Below are 20053 nucleotides of genomic sequence, written 5' to 3' on the forward strand. Positions count from 1 at the left end.
GGTTTAATGAGAATCTGCTAAGACAGCAGGATAAACATACAGCCTCTCTCATTTGCCCAGTCCCCATCTAACCCTAATGCAAAGGGAAAATGCTGAGTGCCACTGTGAAAGGTTAACAGCAGCCTTGTCAAAATAAATAGGTGTAACAAACAGATTAGTCTGCAGGATGGGATTCATAACCTAGAATAATTCCCAAATAAGCTAATAAATTCATAGACTAAGTCAGTTGTGTTTACTGAACCTCTTTGGCTGGAAGTAGGTATGTCTAATGTGAAAGACTCCAAAAGATACTTTTTAGTCCTTGAGTAAATTCAGTGTAGAAATTTAAAAATAAATTTGCTTTATGCTTGTTCCCATGTTTCCTTTCACTTTTTAAAAAATGATGTCGTTTTATAAAATTTAAAAAAAAAAAAATCTATAAACCAGTCCAGATCAGTTACCCTTCTGTTTTAAAGAAAATGAATGTAGCACAAATGGTTTCAAAGTTACAGAAGTAGACAGATGGAAGCACTAACTGGTTTAGCCTCTGTTTTTGGAACAGAAGTCATAGATACACAAACAAGTTGTCACGCCTTGATTATTTGTGGTAATTGTTCATGATGTTAAATGTCAACTAATAGAGGGTACTTTATTTTTTCTATTTCTCTTATTCTACAGGCTAAGCTAACTCATGCTATCTCAGTCTCCTTCTAGTCGAGTATATACATAGATAGTAATTGTGGCTGAGGTGTGATGTAATGCATCTGAGCAGAAAGGCATTAACGAGGAAAGCTTTAATTAACTTCCACCGCTGAACTACCAGTTTTCCTTGGCCTAAAAAAACCCCCTCCAAATCACTTCACCATTTAAAAGAAAATCTCATGCAGATAGAAATTAGGATATCTACAAATTATCCCTTCCCTTTGGACTAGCGGTTTTCTTAAGGATGATGAATTGAAATTTGGTGCTGTTACTCAGGTCAGAAACACTGACTGTACTTGCAAATATTTTGTTCCAGGATATTCAGCTTTACTCTGAAGGAAGTTACATCAAAGAAATTCCAAGAAATTATACACAAGGATTGTTTTTTAGTACCAAATAATAAAATGTAAAAGTTCAAAAATTTCTACGAAAATGCAAGATAAAAGCAAAGCAAGAAACTCAATTATAATCACCTGATCATAATTAAGTATTTTGCAAACTGATTCTGAGACAAACAGAATCTTTCCTCTGTTGCATCCAACCACAAATAGGAATCCATCTGCAGCCTGAAAATAAAAAGATACTGTCTTTAAAAACTTACAATTAAAATATCCAATGAATACTGATGACTACAAGGAAGCACACTTTTAAACCTGATTTTTAAAATTAAATAAGTAATAAATCACACCAAAAAGCAATTAAGATTGCAAGGACCAAATCAGACCTTTAGCAACAGACAGCTAAATTTTCTTAAACACAGGTTTGGGAAAAGAGGCGGCCAGCTGCAAACTTCAATATCAACATAAAAAATTTTATGTATTAAATACACAGATTGTATACAGACTTAATATCCCTTCATGGGCTGCTGTCTGCAATGCTCACAAATCATCTTCTGTACCTCTTTATGAAAAACCCTGTATAGTGTAAAATCCTGCATAGCACACAGAGTTTATAAAGCAGTACTTATCAAGTACATCAAAGCGCTTGCTTGAAGAATAACATGGGAAAAAAGCACTTTCTAACTGAAAACTCAAGTTAGTGGCAAGCTTTAATAAGGACATCATTTAACTGAGAGTTTCCTCCCACCTACCCTAAGGATTAACTGTCGGAGCTCATCATCCTTTAAAAATGAAGGTTTATATCGGACTTCTGTATAGGAGCTAGTGGAACCTGGAAAACAGATTATTTGCAGACAAAGTCAAAAGTTACACTTCGAATTTACTTTTAAGAGAGTTCTACAGGTTTTGTATTTTACATATTTTCTTTGCAACCACAAAAGGTGATTTATTTTTTTTTAATTCTAAAAATATTTAAAATAAAAAAACCTCATCAACATATGCTGGTAAAGAATATGGGCACACCACCAGATTTTTCTTGCCCCTTATTTAGCATAAAACAAGAAAACGTCTGTTCAGATGTCTTTAATGTACTGCTAGAGAAATGGTAATAGGAGAACTGAATTTTCCAGAAACATTTTATAGGCCTATTTCAAAATCCTTAACATTTGCCGAATCTGAGTAATTCCAATGTTATCAATAGTTTTCTGGCATGAATAATGCTTCATTAGTACTATATATCCAACAATCAAAAAAACCACTCTACTGTAGCTAAATTGAATGTCTCATTAAATGTAGTAGACTCACTACATTTACTGTTCCAGCACCCATGGCAGGTACTCTAACATAATTTTGAGCCATTACAAGCATTTCCACAACTTTTTGAAGATATTTTTTTGAGGTAAATAGCAGTTGAACTTTCCAGCACATTTCAGCATTCACTATCATTCCACATAGTATCTTGAATTTTCTTAAAGCATTTGCTTTAAAGATAATATTATAACTGTGCTGGATGGACTCGAGTTTTCATATCCTATTGTTGAAATATAAATGTTTGAGCTGAAGATTTCTTGTAGATTCTTGTTTAAACTGCAAGTACAATTACTGCCCTGCTAATTTGTCACATTATTTCTTTATGCAAAATTCTCAGCCTGCTTGAGTCAATGGGCCTCTAGAAATCCCTTCCAACCTACATTATTCTATGATTCTCCTACTGTCAAGTTAGTAGCATAATTTCTTTCCTACGCCACTTTGACTTAAGCCTAATGGGGTTCTTATTAAGATATGTTTATTCATTATCAATTTTTTTGCAATGCAGATCATCTTTGATCTTTGCTTACCATTGACCAAACTATCATTCTGAAACAGTGCTGCCAAAAAACCTGAAATCTTCCGTGCTGCTGATAGACCATGCAATATGCAACTTGTATTTGGATATAATTTTTTCAGGGAGGAAAAGAAAATCCCCAAACCTAGCAACAGCAAAATGTAAGGAAAGAAAATATCCTGGTTTGATTCCAACACTAAAACATTCACTGAGATCCATGACTTCTTTAACTTTGCTAGCTGACCGAGGATATAAACTTTCGATAGCTCTTTTCTTGGTACTCTCTAACATTTCAGATTAAAGTCTTAAACACTATCAGTCATCAACTATTCTGTCAAAGTATGTTTTGTCTTGCAGCTTTCCTTTTGACTACTGTTCTTGTAGGCAAAAAAATAAGTTTGAAAGATTATTACATCAAATGTAATTTTTTGTTTAGTTTTACGCAACTGGTTTTAGTTTTGTGAAGTTACACTGTAAAAGACTTAACATATCACTGAAGTAAGTTGTCTGTGCTCCCTACCAGTGCAACTACTTATACCAGTTTCTTTAGGTAAGCATTAGCATAGTTTCCCATTGTTGAGGAGACTTCTATAGTAATCTCACACTGGATAAACAACTCATCAGAACTATCTGATATTTTATAAATTACTTTGCCTTCAACTTAAAGCCTTCTCAAAACTTAGTTTTGGTTGTTCTTTGTTTGTGGTTTTGTTTTGTTTTGCTGGGGTTTGTTTTGGTTTGGTTTTCCATGATATTTTAAGTTTCAAAGTCTATAGATAAACACAAAATTCCAGTACAGAGAGGAAGGGTTGATGGCAATTACAAACACAGGAATAACAAACAGGCATATGAAGACCATTCGCTTCTCTGCTAACAACTGTAGCTGTTGGCATCGTACAACACCACAGGTATTACTGTTACAGAAAGTATGATGGAAAGTGGAGAGATCACAGAACACACTGTTTAATTTAGGGGCTGGAAAATAATCAAAGACAGACTTGCTTGATCACTGTAATTTTTAAAAAGAATCAAGGAGTGACTCGTTTGAAAGGCATAACCTTGGCAGACAGAAAACATCAGACACTGAACGGTGGCTTTTTTCTGTTATATTAAGCAAAATGAAGAAATGAAGCCTGGAAGGTACAGAACCACATAATTTTAAATGAAGAACAGACTCAGAACTGAATTCAGCAAGGATACATAAAATAAATGATCTTTGCTTTATTTAACATCAAAAAAGATACACAGCGTAACTCCTGATAGAACAAGGACTTTCAGGATTAGTTGCCTAAAACCCACCTTTTAAAGATTTTAAATGTTGCACAGCCATTCGTAACACTGTAAGCTTGTCTAGCTTTCTTGCCATGGGATTGCACTGAGGTATCATAGCAGACAATTCCTCTATCAAATTATTCATTTTGTCTCTTCTTCGTTTCTCTGTTTGACTGTGAGCCTCTCTAAGAAGAAAACATATTTTAAGAACGATATAGAACACATGATTTTCCTCATAATAGTCATCAATTCAATTTTGAGAACAGAACACATCACAAGAGATACTACTGCACTGAAGCAGTTTTTCATACACTACTTGTATTTGACAATTGTGTTGGATTCACTTGAACAAAGCAGAAATGATGATATTAATGATGTGAAAGATTAAGGGGAAAAAAATACCACAAGCAATGACTTGTCAGGAACAAGAGGCTATGAAGACTTATAAAAGTTAAATTCTTCTTGTGACCCTTGAAGTCCAAGTGAACACCTTGACATCCTGCTGTATACCAGACAACTGTTGATGTCATTAGTAATCACTGGAAAACATTTCTGCTCCCTGACCGAATGTCCACCTGGCCTGTGTAACTAAAATGGAGTATTCATTCTGCTACTTTAAAAACCAACCAACCAAAAAACCAACCAACCAACCAAAACCAAAACTAACAAAAAACTCAAACCAAACAAACAAAAGCACCACAAAACAAAACCAAAGAATGCTCTAAGAACTTGCTAAAGCATCTCTGAAGTCTGTTTTATGCAAACTCAGAACAATCTGAGATAAGCAATGTCTTCTTGCTATCTCATTACCTTAAAAGCTACTCAGATTAACGACAGACACAAACACAACGATTTATTCATAGCACAGCACAAGCAACAGACAGCACATTTATATGCTATTATAAGCGAAGTAAAGGAAATGGAAAGAAAAAGCTGTGCCTCATCTCATTTCACCAGAGGTATTTTAGAAAGCTTTCCCCTTCATTCACCTGATAAGGTGGTAGAAAGGGTTTCAGCCTCTGTGTATACCTTGTGTCTCAGGTTTCATCTCTTGGTAAGCCTCTGCCCAATAAGTCAGCCACAGAAAGAGAGCTTCTCTTCTTGGACAGTATTAATCAGAAAAGCCCTTCTAAGGCACTTGACAGTGCACATCAGAAATATATTTATATCTTAGGTCACTTTCTCTTTAATTCTTTCTAGCGGAATATGTTAGCTTTTCTAGCTGATCTGCTCCCCTCTAACATCTTCTAGCAGATCAAAAAAAGTTTAATTCATTCTATTCCCTTCTTACCCAGAAGACAAGCTAGTCAATTAAGATGAAGATTATTTTCCTTCCTGATTGAGACCAGACAAAGTGGTAGTTAACCAAACTGAGGGACAACATGTTTTGGTTAACTGATCTCCAAAACTCTTCCATTAAAGGTAATGAAGTTAACTATGCCTGACCTGCTGAGAAAGAAGCTCTAGAAGTCCACCCAACTTCTCCTTTGTGTCAGGTAGTAACAGACAAGTCATATATTGCATATGGTCCCTGAACTGTGAACCTCAGGAAGACAAATACAAACATTTGGGGAAAAAGAACAATATTCCACATGTCTAAGAGTCAGTAAGAAGTTACAGAAACCTGACTAAGTGGACGTAGAAAATTCAGGTGATGACTGGATGAATCAAAAATCTGCTGTTACATTCCCATACCAAGGGGAAGGGAGAAAAGCAAGTTCCCCAATAAGCTTGTGAAAAACACTGGAGGGAGACAACTTGAGCAGAGCTTCAGATGTCTTCTAATTATTTTTTCCTTCAACTAATGAACCAAAACTTAAGGAAAAAAAAAAAAAACCAATACAAGATGAAAGTTATTAGAGCAACGTACAAAACAGAATCTTGTATAGCAACCTGGGATACTCAGTAACTAAAAATTAATTTTGGAGTTAAACAAAAAAACCTGTAAATATATTCTGGAACACTTCCATTTCTTCCATTTAATTTAAATTACAAGAACACTTCATAATTATTAGTTAGCATACTGTATAAACAATGCTTTTGACAGCACAGTAGATTACAGTATTTCTGCTTTGACACCTCTGCTCACAGGACAAATGAAAGACACATTTTTAAAACAACTTTATAAAACAGCTCTAATTTTACTAAGTGGCCTGTCTATAGTTAAAAATATTTGTTTGGATAAATCATGACTGCATTCAGTCACACAACATTTCAAATCTTACAAGTGCTTATGTGAATTACCATTTGGATTCAGGTAAGACGTGAATTCAAAGTGCAATGGCAAATCTTGAATAATTCTCTATAGCAAAACTTGTTCCAGAACAAAAAAAAAAAATCTTTGTCATGCTTTAGCTGAAGCCATTTTAATGCAGGATAAATTTTAAATACCTCAAAGTGTAGATAAGTCTAGAAAAAAACAATTCTCAAATTCACACAGATTGAGGATCAGCTCCTCCCTTTATACACAACTTAAGTATACTGCATTTACTTCTCACCTTGAAAATTTTAACCTTGGGTTTTTGCTAAACCATCTGAGATATTCTACAACACAGCTTCCATTAAAATTAGTAGAAAACAAAATCCTCAAGGAGACTCTAGAAATTACTATACATTTAAGCGGAAAAAGGAAAAGTTTACTCTTCAATATCTGATAGTTTTAATGAACATTCACCTCTTACTGTTGTGAATCCTAGTATTTACGAGCAAAATATACTTTTATTGTAAATTAGTACCTGAAATCTTTTATTTTAACATGTTCTTCATCTTCACTCCTAGAGAAAACAAGATATCAAGTTTAACGTTGCATATTTAATACTAGGCACTTCTTTCCTCCCATTAATTAAAGAAGATACAGAAAATGCTACAAATTTAATATGGCTTTAACAAAAGCAAACCCACAAAAATTCCTAAAACAAAATGATCTAGCAAGTGATTTATAATGGAAAGAGACCAAAGCATAACTTCCATTATTCATAGTTATGTGAACATATTATTGGGATATTTCATAAATATAGGGCTATTTCTATCCTGGAGAAAACAAATCAATGGAACATTCAAATAACTTAATTCCAGGCTTGATTTTGGTTTTTTATTTGAAATTTTACAAGAGAGATCATTTATTCATGTTTTTACTCCAAAAAATAAAAAAGCAACCCCAGCCTAGACTGGACCAAAAATACACTTCAATTGCTCGTGGTCATAAAAAGTAAAAATTAATATCTTTCCATACCATATAGCAATGACTGGGAAGTCTATGTAATCAAATTGTAAATGCAAGACAATCATAGTGCCTGTATCGTGATAAATACCTGGCAGCAGGAAAATATAAAGGACAATTCAAGGAAGGGCAATGATCTTTTTGCTTCCCTAAGATGACTGTATTCTTCACTACCATCTGTTAAGAATTCCAGAACGTGGCCTAATAAGTATCTTGCCAACTCAGTATGTGCAATTTGGTACTTGCAGAGAGGCAGTTCCCATACAAATACTGGCTACTATTTTCTTTAAAAGAAAAACCAATACAAATATTTTTAATCTTTCTACAGCGGTTCTTTGGCTTTTTTATAAATTTAGCAGTGGAAACACCTCATGCAGTACCCTAATCTCCATTGCAGAGAAGAGATTGATAACCTATGACCATTTTAGAAGAGGCATTTGTTGTACCAGAAGGATAAGGAGACAAGTCAATCAGTCAGCAACTGTTTGCTATGAGGAAACAGAAGTAGGAGGACAGCTGGAGACCACAGCTTTAGGAAAGACCTCAAAAGCTGCCTCTACCTGTAACTAAGCACTGACTCTGGTGAAGATCCAGCAGCCAGAGGCAAGTTAACACGATTCAGAGACACAGCTTTTCAACCTGGGATTTCACTGGGACCCAGGAATCTTCTAGATGGTCTGATAAACCCAAACACAGGAATAGGCTGGGCTCACAAGACCCTAAGACTTTTCTTCAGTGAAACAGTTTCAGATTTAGATGAGTTAGCAATAACTAGTATTTTTCTTTCACTTTAAAAGGACCTTTTACCAGAAATGTGCATGTATTATGAACTCCAACAAAAGTTACATTGTCTGACCATAAGTGAAGAGGCAAGGGGGAGCCAGACCAACTGCAACGCAGCAGCATGTGGCCTAATAACTAACTCTCCTCCTCCCCCAGGAGCTCCACCTGGGGAAGAAACTAGAACAAATTTGCTGCTCATCAATCAGTCACAGCCTTCAATGGATTTATATAGCCTCTGTCCTAACAGCTTTGTTGGTACTGATATAAATAGGTAGATTGAAACTACCTTGACTCTGTGACCATGAGGTGAAATTCTACCTCATGCCTATAATGTAGGTATACTTAGTTGGTACTAGAAAAAAAGAACCTGTATTATTCAGGAAAAGAAAACAAAGAATACCACCTTTTCATCATTCTCAGCTGATTTATTAAAGAAACTTCCCCATTCCTTCTAAAATGGAAGCAGAGGTTTTTAAAGACAGGAGTATTTTTATTCACATTTTTCTATCATGAGGACCATGGAAAAATCCACAAAGAAACAATTTATTCCCAAAGAAAGATTTTTCTGCTACCCAATAAGCCACACACCAAACACTGACTACAAGGATAGAAAAGAATACTGCGCAGCTACATATAAAAAAATATATTTTCTAAGTAGGGTATTCGGGTGCAGAAAAGGAAATCGCAACAAAGTAATCATGTAATTAATAACTATCTCATTACGTATAGATACACAAACGGTTTATTTATGCTGCACAGCCAATCTTAACTCTGGTTTGTCACCTTGTAATAGCATTATTTTAACAGAGCTGTGGTAGTTCTATTTTAAACAGCACTTGACAAAACAAATGAACAAAAAAATGTTTATATGCACCAGTCCTAGAAGAGTATGAGACCCTTCCTTCCTCTCCCTAGTTGTCTTATTTAACTGTTACCTTTCATTCATTTCTATTCTTACCTTAACTTCAATCCTAACGAGACTGGTAAAATTACAGGCAAGTCAGAGTGTCTTCTTAGAAAGAAATAATAGAAAACGTTAACATTGGATGGACCTGACCATCCTGTTAATTATCTGTTTGTTTATCACCTTGTGCTGTCCAAAGACCTGCCTGTAGATAAAGCATTCCTTAAGGCAAACCACATAGCTCATCTAGCCAAACAGATCTATGTGACATATTTATAACAATGAAAATAGAAATGGATTAGTTTAAAAATGTACCTTTTCTGAGGATCACCATCAACTTCAACCGTATCCCTGCAGAAACAGGTACTAAAGTAAGCAAAAGGTTGTTTGAAGCACAAAAAGATGACTTGATATACACAAATAAAGTCACAGAAAAATATTAGTGGAAACCCCACTTAATTAGTTATTTTCAGCAAGAACATTAGCTTTTAGAAACTAATTACCAGTTCTTATAAAACAATACTTTCTTCAATTAGTATTTCAACTCAGACGTGACATTTTTTTATGACACAAGTTTCATGACATCAGAGAGAGATCCAAACTTCAGGGAAACACTATTGACAAACTACCACTTTTACTGAAGAAGTAAAAATCAACAAGTGCTACTGAAAAAGAATGGAGACTTTTTTCAGAAACTAATGTATTTCTGGAGTCTTCAATGTGCTACAAGATACACTTCAATCTCCAAGTAGACAACTATATCAAATTCCACAGTATAGCTACATTCCGAAGACCAAAGGACGATATATGGAAGAAGCAGGGATTACAGAGAATTGCTTTAATAACTCCAAATACATGTAAATTTTCTACCTTTCCCCCTTTTTTAAAGGTGGATTTGTCATACTAGTTTGGAGATATTTGTAATGCACTAGATCTGCAGGCTGACTTGTGTCCCTTACTTCCGGCTAAGTAAAAAAGCTTTGAATATATTACTTAAAAAATATTTTTCTATGTAAAAGATTACTTGGTTAACTGGCATCTGTTTGGCAGGTATAAAACAGGAGAAAAGAGTCAACAGTATCATGTCAGTAGTCAAGTGTGACCCACTTTAAAAGACTGAGTACTACTGCAGGACAGTCCTAATTTTTCGGGCACAGGTCTCTCTGGACATTTAATTAAATGACTGCCCTGGTCACTGAAGAAGCAGTTCTGATTCTGCAGTTCTAGATTCAAGAATTTAACTATTAATCTTGTTTTGTTGTTTTAAGGTGATGTCTCAAATTTATGTTGAGACACATACAGAATAAATTTACTTACTGGTTATCAGAATCACTTCCTTTGCGCTTCCTTGGAATCTCAGCCACAGAAGTGTTGAAAGAAGTGGTTGTAGCAGGCTTAGTTATTGGATTCATGAGGCTGGAGACTCCAGAAGCAATGCATGGGTTTCCATCTATTGAGAAATTATCTGTGAATGAGAAAAAAAGCTCAGTGTCCAGTACAAGCTGTATCATCATGCATACATTCTGATTTTCATTTGGAAAATAAAAAACTAACCATGGGTGGCTTCTGTGCATCTGACACAAAAAACATAGGTTGCACTGCTACAACCTAAGTACAGAAAAAAGCACATTGTCTTCCTACTGTCCTGTAATGATCTTGTCAACCCACTCAACACACCAATGCAATATAAGATATACCTATTCTCTTCCTCACACAATCTTATGCAGACTACACTTAAATCCTCCAGCACCTCAAATATCCTGCTGCAAAATCACGAAATGTAGTATTAGCTAGCAGATCAAAATATTGTGACTAACAATTCAATTCTAAAAACATTTGGTTTTTAGCTAAAAAAAAAAAAAAAGTTTTTTTAAAAAGCTGGATATCCAAAAAATGAAAGTTTGCCACAATTAAGTTTCTGACAAAAAATCTACAATTGCACATAACGTCAGTCATGTAAACTGGAAGGGTCTTGAAAGCTTGACAAGTTCTACTTCAAAGTTGCCTTCATAATTCTCTCAGTAAAACCTGCTTTGTTTCTGGGACGGATAGAAGAGAATTCAGAAGCTAAAATAATGCTAGCAATCTACTGGGAAAGGAAAACTGCCTCCAGGAATCACTTTGTTCCTATCTCAGTGCAAAACTATCACAAAGAATCATATAGCTGATGTTTAGGTAAACAATCAGAATTAACTCTGTTTCAGCAAAACTAGGCACTCCTTTAGGCTTCCTGTGCTAGTGAGGAAAGTATCCTATGTGATACACCTAGAAACAATGAAGAGTTAACTCTATGAATGGACAGATGAGGGACTGAGAGAGGTTATTTAAGGACGTGAGCATCTCCTACTTTTAGCAGGAGGTAAAAGCAATATGGGTACTTTCAAAATCCAGCTGCGAGAAAACCTGGATATTTTTTTTTGTTAGCATCTGTGTTGTCTGTAAATTATAGGTAAAACTGTGTAAAAAGAATTATATAGAGTGAATTTTTTTTTCTTCTTAGGTGTAAGCACACCTTACACCAGAAAAATTACCTCCTAGGTTCTCATTTTCTGCTGGACTATCACTCTGGAGAGTTAAATGAAAATAGGCTACCACTTGAACAACAGCTTGCCTGGTCTTCTGCTAATCCTCTCTCTACCAAGTCAGACTACACAGAGTCAGCCCCTGTTTTATTTTAGAAAGCTCTTTAACTCATTAAGTCACACAGGAAGTTCCGAAAAGAGAGTTGAAAACTCAAAGAATCAAAAAATGCTTAAATAAGCAATAGCCTTGGGCATCTGTAACAGAAAGAAAATTTGGTTACTTCAAATACACAACATATTCAAGCTAGGGATATTAAAAATATATCAAAATAAATCACATCATAAACACTACAAGGGCACAAATGGTAATGTTTGAAATATTTTTATCAATCATCACTTACTAATAGTGTCATTTTATATTTCTGCTATAAATTTGTGCAATTATAAAACAAACAAAAAACTTCAACAATTCCAAAGGAACTATTTTTTAGTTTTAATTCACTTAGGTAATAGCAGTCTATAATTACTAGATTAAGTTACTGAAGTATAATAATGCTTCATGCATATTCAAAGAGTACTTACTAAACAGAAACCTACATGTATCAAAGACAAGAACGCCTTCAGCACAACAGATCCTTTCGTCCTGTGACAAAGCAGGACAGAACAGACCCACTGACCTAAATACTCCTTTGCACACAGATGCTTAGCCTGCTTTCTAAACCACTTCCCTTTAAAGAAACAAAATGAAATGCACCAATTATAGCTTCTCCAATTTATCCTTCATATTATCAAAATAATTACTGTCTTTTCCTCACACTAGGGCAACAAATTCTGAAGACTGTACTTCTCTATATTGCCTAACAACATCCTTTTCCTCTTTTTCCTCACAAAGAATACCAAAAATGTTTAGATTATCAGCAACAACGATGTACAAAGAACTTCCACGCTACAATTTTTAGGTGATAAACTGAATCCTAAATACTGTCACTATGACAAACTAAATGCCAGTTCAATCCCATCTAACTATAACTTCAGTAAGATAGCTGGTTGATCTTAGACAAAAATATAAGGTTAAGAACCTGTATTGACCCCTGACATGTATAGCATACAGCATATATTCTTTATATATGTCCTTCAAAGTTCTCAATACAAACCAAAACCAAACAACACAAAACCATCAGGGAAATAAATTTAAAGCTTCAGAACTACCCAACTTAGTAGAAAAGTAATTATTTGGAATTTCGCAGACAAGAGCAAATCTTTTTAATGCCTACTACTCACTGAAGAAGCAGAAGACAGAAACAGTTCATAAAGCTAAGTCAGCTTTGAGAAATCAGTAAGAGTGCTTTAAAATAATCTCTCGGAGCTTTATAATGGCTGTCATTATGATACTAGGTGATTCCAAGGTGCTTACTCTCTCCCTGAAGAGTGTCTCAAGCAGCGATTACAGAGAATTGCGTTAATAACCCCAAATACATGTAAATTTTCTACCTTGTAGGTAGGCTGCGATGAAAGATTTCTTTACTCCTCCGGCTATACCACTTGAGGAGAGATGGATGAAGGATTTAAAAATCTTTGGGTTCACAGAAAGAATGAGCTAGAATGCATCCCAATAACCAGGGTGTGCTCCTATGACAGGAAAAGCTGGATTCTTACCTTTCATTTGTGCACCTGGCTGCATTTCTTATATTTTCAATTTCTGTTAGCATTTTCATACCATTAACATCAAAACCAAACACCTCTAAGAACACAGGAAGAAAACTAAACGTTTCCCAATTTCATAGCAGTTTCGCTTCATGAAAAGTAATATCCAGAAAGCCCACTCTTTATTATAAGTTTGCAAAACCAATATCATTAGCCAATTTTTAACCTGCTAGAAACATTTTTATTCAAATAGAGATATTTTACCACTCCAAAGGCTACTACATACAATAGTCTGGTCTGAAAGTCAAATAAAATTCCAAATGAGAAATGATACTTTTTAAAAGTACTGTTCATTTCCAAGTTTTGCTAATGGCCTGGCATAATGATAACTGAATTTTAACAGTAAGTGAATAGTTCCTCAAATACAAATGTCTTTTTATGATCTATGTTTGCCTCTCACTATTAAGTATATATGCTTATCTATATTAAAAATTAAAAATATTTTATATGCACATCAGGGCAGACGAAAGTAACACTGAAAAAAACCTCACTGTAATCATTCTCTCTGCAAAAAAGCAAAGACCATCCAAAGATCACAAACACACCATATGAAAAATAACTAATTCTCAGTAAGTGTATAAAAAATAAAACGCTATTATTTTGACACTAACTTCAGTATATTTCATAATCAGGCTAACACAGTAGTTAAGGAATGCTTATCAATATACCCAGTTCTCATTACATCAACATCAAGACCATGCCCTACTGAACTATAACCTCTCTCATGTTTTTCTACAAGAAAAAAAAAAAAAAAATTACAGTTCCCAATGGGCCTGGCAGGGAAGTGAACAACTACAAATGAGCCATATGAACCTTCTGTTCGTGCATGGGATACAAAGTAAAGACATAGGAAATGAACTGCATTAGCAAAGGTTCTGTGTAAATCACATGCAACACAATAAGAAACTAGGCTTAGGAAACTTTCTACATTTTTCCAGTTACTGACAATAATATTTATAAACACATGCCATATTCCTGAGCTGTTTTCTCCAATAACAGTTTTTAGGTTCTCAGTTCCTAAACAAACACAATCTATTAAAAGAGGCTTATGGCCAAACTTCATGAGCCATAAAAGGTGAGATTCATCTGAACAAATGAAGATGTCCACATCTGAACTAGCCATTCTAGCCCTTCTTGGAGGGAAGACGCCACTTCTAGGGTGATTCATCTCAACCTAAAATAGATTCCTACAGTTGGCTAGATGAAATACAACATTTCTAGGGTGATTCATCTCAATTTAAAATAGATTCCTACAGTTGGTTAGATGAAATACAGACCAAGAGTGCCTACTTCTATTCAGTAATTATACAAAAACCAAAGTAACTGGCTCAGACTTGGCTATCTACTCTGTGGACATCTAAAGACAAGTGAGATGAATCCCATTCAAGGTGGCCATAGAACTATCATGCAATTCTTAACATATAACAGCCACAGACAGCACCTGTTTGTGTCAAATACAACAAGTTTAAGTCCAAGACAGTTTTTCAAAATTATTGCCTTAATTACGCACCGCCACCTCCTGACCCACTCACCTCCCTACAAAAGGTTACCTTTCTGACTAGGTGTACTCCTCATAGGCTTTCCTAAAATGTTACTTTACTATTAAAACATTATTTTGACTTTTTAGAGTCATCAAAAGGAAATCATACAAGATATACATAAGCACTCAAAAAATCAGCAGAAAAATACAAGTCATGTAGGTGCTCCTAAATTAATAAAAAAGCTGTCAGTCACCCCCCATTTAATCAGTTTTAAAAAGAACATTGAAATCCATCTCTCAGGACATTACAGTAAAATATACTTGAAATAAAATGTCAATGAGTAAGTACATTTATAAAACCTATGGGAGGCACTCTTCATAGTCTGTGAATAAATGGACACACCAGACTTGGAGAATTACTTTCCATGGCACAGCTCTGCAGCCGCTTGAGTTAACAATGCGGTAACACTGACACAACCTTCCTAAGAGTAATAAGGTACATTCATTCCAGCTTCCTATTTTGAAACATTTTCTGGCAGAATGAAAGGAGAAGAAAAAAGCTGCTTTGAACTGAAATTTCTAAGACCACAGACACATATTTCCTAAGGTTTGAAAAAAAAAAAATCTGTTATAAGTTTTGAATAATCAGACTATTAAAATGTGTATTTTCCAAATGTATATTCCTGGCATGCACAAAAACCTTTAGCTAGAAGTTAAAGCTTTGATAAGTTTAAAGAAGTCAAAATTATGTTAGAAGTGACTATAGTTAAAGTAGCACATAAGGGTTCTTTATTCTAACTAGATGAGTTATTAAAATGGAAATCTACTCGCACAAGCTATAATGCTATGTCTACAGTAGTGATTACAATGGCACAACAGCAACAGGTCAGTAGAGAGAAGCAGCTGGTGCAGAAGCCCCTGTTTCTAATTTCTAAGTAGTTCAGGGAGCTTACACTAAATCACATTTAGTCTGGTTCACTGGGCCAAAAATCCTTACAATGCATGTTTTAACGCTGTCTGAGAACAAACCACTGGCTCAGTCTGTTACAGTTGGAGTTGGAGTACATTTGGTATGTACCTGGAGTAGCACTAACCTTCCTACAATAAGATTCTGGTTTAGTTTCTTCTGAAAGGAGTCTAGTTCATTTATAACAAAACTGTTCTGGAAACCAAACCAATGAGCAGTAAGTGAGGATGAGTGGGGATTCAGTTCAAACCAACACCATTGCTCTGAACCAAAACATTAATGTGCGCACAGCCTCTGAGCACTGTCTTGGTGTCAGGGTCTCAGTCTAAAGTCCTTAGGAGTGCAGCCATGCAAAGAAGCAGAGATACACACACACAAATCTAGGCACACAGGCCACCTAAATTTTCTAAGTAGAGATACCACCCAAGACGACAAATTAGATTCTTAAATTTTGTCACAACTGACATGCTGATTTTTTTTAAGATATCTCTCTGATTACCTAAGCAATTACAGATGTATCTGTCTATACATGCATGCACACACAGAGGATAGCCAGACAGTCAAATAATTTCAAATAACTCAATGTCATGTAAATTGCTTTATTTTACTACGGAGTTATTTTTCTAAAATGGTTTTAATGAATTCTTACTGCAGTTTTTCGTTAGAAAACAATAAAATTATACCTATATCCTATATACATACAGTAAGATGTGATGAAAAAAAGTTACAGGTGCTGTGATACGCATCCCTTTACAGGTCCTGCAGATCTGAATGCCTATAAAACAAAGAACCATATTTTCTAAACAGGGGTGAGAACTGTATTAAATATTCTCTGCTCTGGGTGAACCTGCTTTAGCAGATGGGTTGGACTAGATGATCTCCAGAGGTCCCTTCCAACCACAGCCATTCTGTGATTCTTTTTATTTATTTATTTTAGAGCTTTAAAATAGGCCATGAAAATCACCTTCAGGCTAGTTACAGCAAGTCTGGCATCCAGATCATAGCCCACAACATATTCTCATTGAAAGCTGGGGCAACAATTTTAATCGGGGTTAAGCTGTGAAAACAGTAGAAATGTACTGTCTAAAACAGGTTTTTTTCCCCAAATTTTATAAGCATGTGTAAAGCAGGAGCGAGATACAGAGACTTTAGTAACGAAACCATCTTATGAACAATACGATACAGAGAATAAACTCTTCTAGGTTAGCTTAACATTGGATTTGTTTTTAACATCACAAAATGATGAAAGGAAAAATTATAACATCCTGAATTAGAGAAATTTAAATCAAACATTAACACAGACAACTTATTACTTCCTGCATTTACTTACTTTTACTATTTACTTACTTTCACTGTTCACAAGAAAGTAGTCAAGAGTCACAACTTACCAATTAAATAACACATTTACTTAAGAGATTTGAGACACCAAATATTTGGCCCAACCTATCAGTGTATTAAAAAGTACAAGTGTAACCAGCTAATGAAGATACTACACAAGGCCTTGAAAGGCTGCCCTGCCTTCCCAGTCACTTTCAAGCTGAAACCAGGTCGCTAACAGAAATCGAGTCTTGTGTATTGTAGCTCATTATTGGAGAAAAATAAAACAAAACCAAAACAACTCTCAAATCATACACTGCTAAAGGAATAGAGGATAGGTGTTTTCTTGTAAGTTTTTGATTCATATTATTGAAAAATGCTGATTCGCATCAAGTCAGCTGCAGAACTTCCATGGTTTTAGCTGGCCCTGGAAACCAAACAGGGAATTTTCACGGTATTCACAATGATTCATTTCTCAATCACCCACCAAATTATTTTTTCTCGTGATGAATTTGATTCTTAGTTGGTGTGAACTGCCCAGCTTAGAGTTTGTTTTTCATAATGTGCCAGTACACCAACAATAATGTGTACACTCAAGTAAAAAAAATACTAAGTAGCTAACCTTAGTATGGACTTATTCCACAAAACTAAGATACATTTATTTTTAAAAAGAATTATTAATAGAAAAAGACTGTTGGTTCAAAATCTGTTAGAAGAATAGGTATACACATGAGCAGCAAAAGAAACAAGAGAGGGGAGGTTCTTTTACAATAAAACATGAAAGCCCAAACATTGATTTCCCAAATCTATTTGTAATGGAAACACCTGCACACTTGGGGGTTTCTTTATTTTGATTATTTCATTCCCTTACAGCACATGCATGATAAAGAAACAGTAAATCCTTGCTTTAAACAATTAAACAGATTCCAAAAACTCTACCAAAAAACCCCACTTTATTTTCAAACACTTGATTACTTGCTACAATATTATGCCAGTATTTAAACAATCAAGCAGCAGAGACAGAAAAAAGCCAATTATTTCCAGACAACAAGGATCCCCATATACACTAAAACACACATAACCCAACACAAGCACAAGTTTGGAAAACAGCTACTAAACCTAGAAGAACTGGTGCTAACTAAGCGGAACTGCAATGATGACTGAAGAGATATTTGCTCACTTCTTGTTTTTCAAAACCTCTCGCAAAACACTCCTTTCTCCTCAGAGAGGGGAAACAACACACTCATTTCAAAGCAGGAGCAGCACGAACAGCTGCTGGTGGTTTACAACTAGCCTTGTTTTAATAGCAGAAACATGATCAAGAACAAGGAACATCAAACCTTGGTCACCATACAAGTGTGGGCATCCATACACACACACGTAAAAATCACTATACCTAAACTACTAAATTATGGTTACCTACAAAAAGTCGTACTAGCGTATCAGGAACACATAAAACGGCTGCGTATCAGAAACAGCATGCTACGTACTAAGTTAAAGAAACAAAAACATTTTTAACCCGCATCATATCAGTAGGATGACACACCTATAACAGTAATAAACAGAAGCACGGAGTGAACATTGTACTTGGTATTTCTCTGTAAGTGCAGAATATATCACCGGTGCATCCACCCCCGTGCACCTTTACTGAACTTCAGTGGGAGAAACGAGGCGGCGGGCTCCAGGTCTTACTTTGGGCCAGAGTTCGTGCAGACTGCGGCGTGAATTATTAAAAAAAACCCACCACCACAGAGCGATACTGGGAACGCGCCCGGCCCGAAGCGCCCTCACAGAAAGGGTCCGGTCCGGCCCGCGGACAGCCGTGCCCAGCCTGGGGACACGCAGCCCTGTCCCTGTGCCACGGCCACCGACCTCGCAACAACCGCCGCTCGGGGCTCGCCCGTGCCACATCGCAGACACACAGACAGACGGACGGACGGACGCACACCCCGCACCCCACAGGTACCCACGATCGCCCCCCGCACACGCTGCGACGCGCCACCCACAGCAGCCGCAGCGGGGCGCGGGGCGCCCACCCAACGGCCGCCCAACGGCCGCTCCCCGGCGGCCCCCGCCCCCACCTTCAGCGGCCCGCCGCTCCTCCTCGGCCCCCTTGGCGCTTCCCGCTCCTGCCTCGGCCATGGCGGGCGGCCCCTGCCCCGCTCCACAGCGCCCCCGGCACGGGCGGCATGCAGGAGGTGAACTAAGGTGAGGAGAAGCAGCCCGGCCGGCCGGCCAGCCCGGGGGAGGGCTCGCAGGCGCCCCGCCAGCCTCCCCCCGTCACTGGCGCCGCCTCAGCACCAGCAGCAACTCCTCCATCCCCCGCCCGGCCCGCGGGACACTTCTCGCGAGATTTCGAGCAGGGAGCGGCCGGTGACCGAGGGCCGCGGGTCAGGGATGGCGGAGGAGCACGGAGCTGTTACCGGTGTGGCCGCGCCTCGGGCCGGCGTCCTTCCCTCATCCCCACACCGGAGAGGGCTGGGAGTGAAAAGTGGGTGAGTGCTGGCGCCACCCGCGCTGCCCCCATGTGGAGCTCTGAGACCCGCCAAGGAAGTTGTGGCGGTGGGACAGGCGGCTCTGGTGAGACCCCACCTGGAGTCCTGTGTCCAGCTCTGGAGCCCTCAGCACAGGAAAGACATGGACCTGTTGGAGGGGGGCCAGAGGAGGCCACCAAATGATCAGAGGGCTGGAACAGCTCTGCTGTGAGGACAGGCTGAGAGAGTTGGGGTTGTTCAGCCTGGAGAAGAGAAGGCTCTGGGGAGACCTTATTGTGGCCTTTCAGTACTTAAAAGGGGCCTGTAAGAAAGATGGGGACAGACTTTTTAGCAGGGCCTGTTACAACAGGACAAGGGGTGATGGTTTTAAACTAAAGGAGAGGACATTCAGGCTAGACATGGGGAAGAAATTATTTACAATGATGGTGGTGAAACACTGGCCCAGGTTGCCCAGAGAGGTGGTAGATGCCCCATCCCTGCAGACATTCAAGGTCAGGCTGAACGGGGCTCTGAGCAACCTGATGTAGTTGAAGATGTCCCTGCTC

At 37.2% G+C, this 20053-nt stretch overlaps 1 protein-coding gene across 2 annotated transcripts in view; it reads right to left on the reverse strand.

The window, feature by feature from the left end:
* The window catches only part of BMAL2 (basic helix-loop-helix ARNT like 2), a 39071-nt gene extending 19737 nt beyond the window's left edge, over positions 1–19334 (reverse strand). For both annotated transcript variants that reach the window (XR_010606972.1, XM_065644669.1), the window contains exons 1-7: positions 19095–19334; positions 10341–10488; positions 9339–9374; positions 6852–6890; positions 4144–4301; positions 1772–1851; positions 1155–1247 (exon numbers count right to left, since the gene is read on the reverse strand). Coding sequence is in view for 1 of the 2 variants with exons in the window: in XM_065644669.1 (XP_065500741.1) it covers positions 1155–1247; positions 1772–1851; positions 4144–4301; positions 6852–6890; positions 9339–9374; positions 10341–10488; positions 19095–19155 (615 nt within the window). In the remaining variant the exon portion in view is untranslated. The remainder of the gene's footprint in view (positions 1–1154; positions 1248–1771; positions 1852–4143; positions 4302–6851; positions 6891–9338; positions 9375–10340; positions 10489–19094) is intronic.
* Positions 19335–20053: the final 719 nt, after the last annotated feature.

Source organism: Caloenas nicobarica, chromosome 1, assembly GCF_036013445.1.
Source record: "Caloenas nicobarica isolate bCalNic1 chromosome 1, bCalNic1.hap1, whole genome shotgun sequence".
Lineage (NCBI taxonomy): Eukaryota > Metazoa > Chordata > Aves > Columbiformes > Columbidae > Caloenas > Caloenas nicobarica.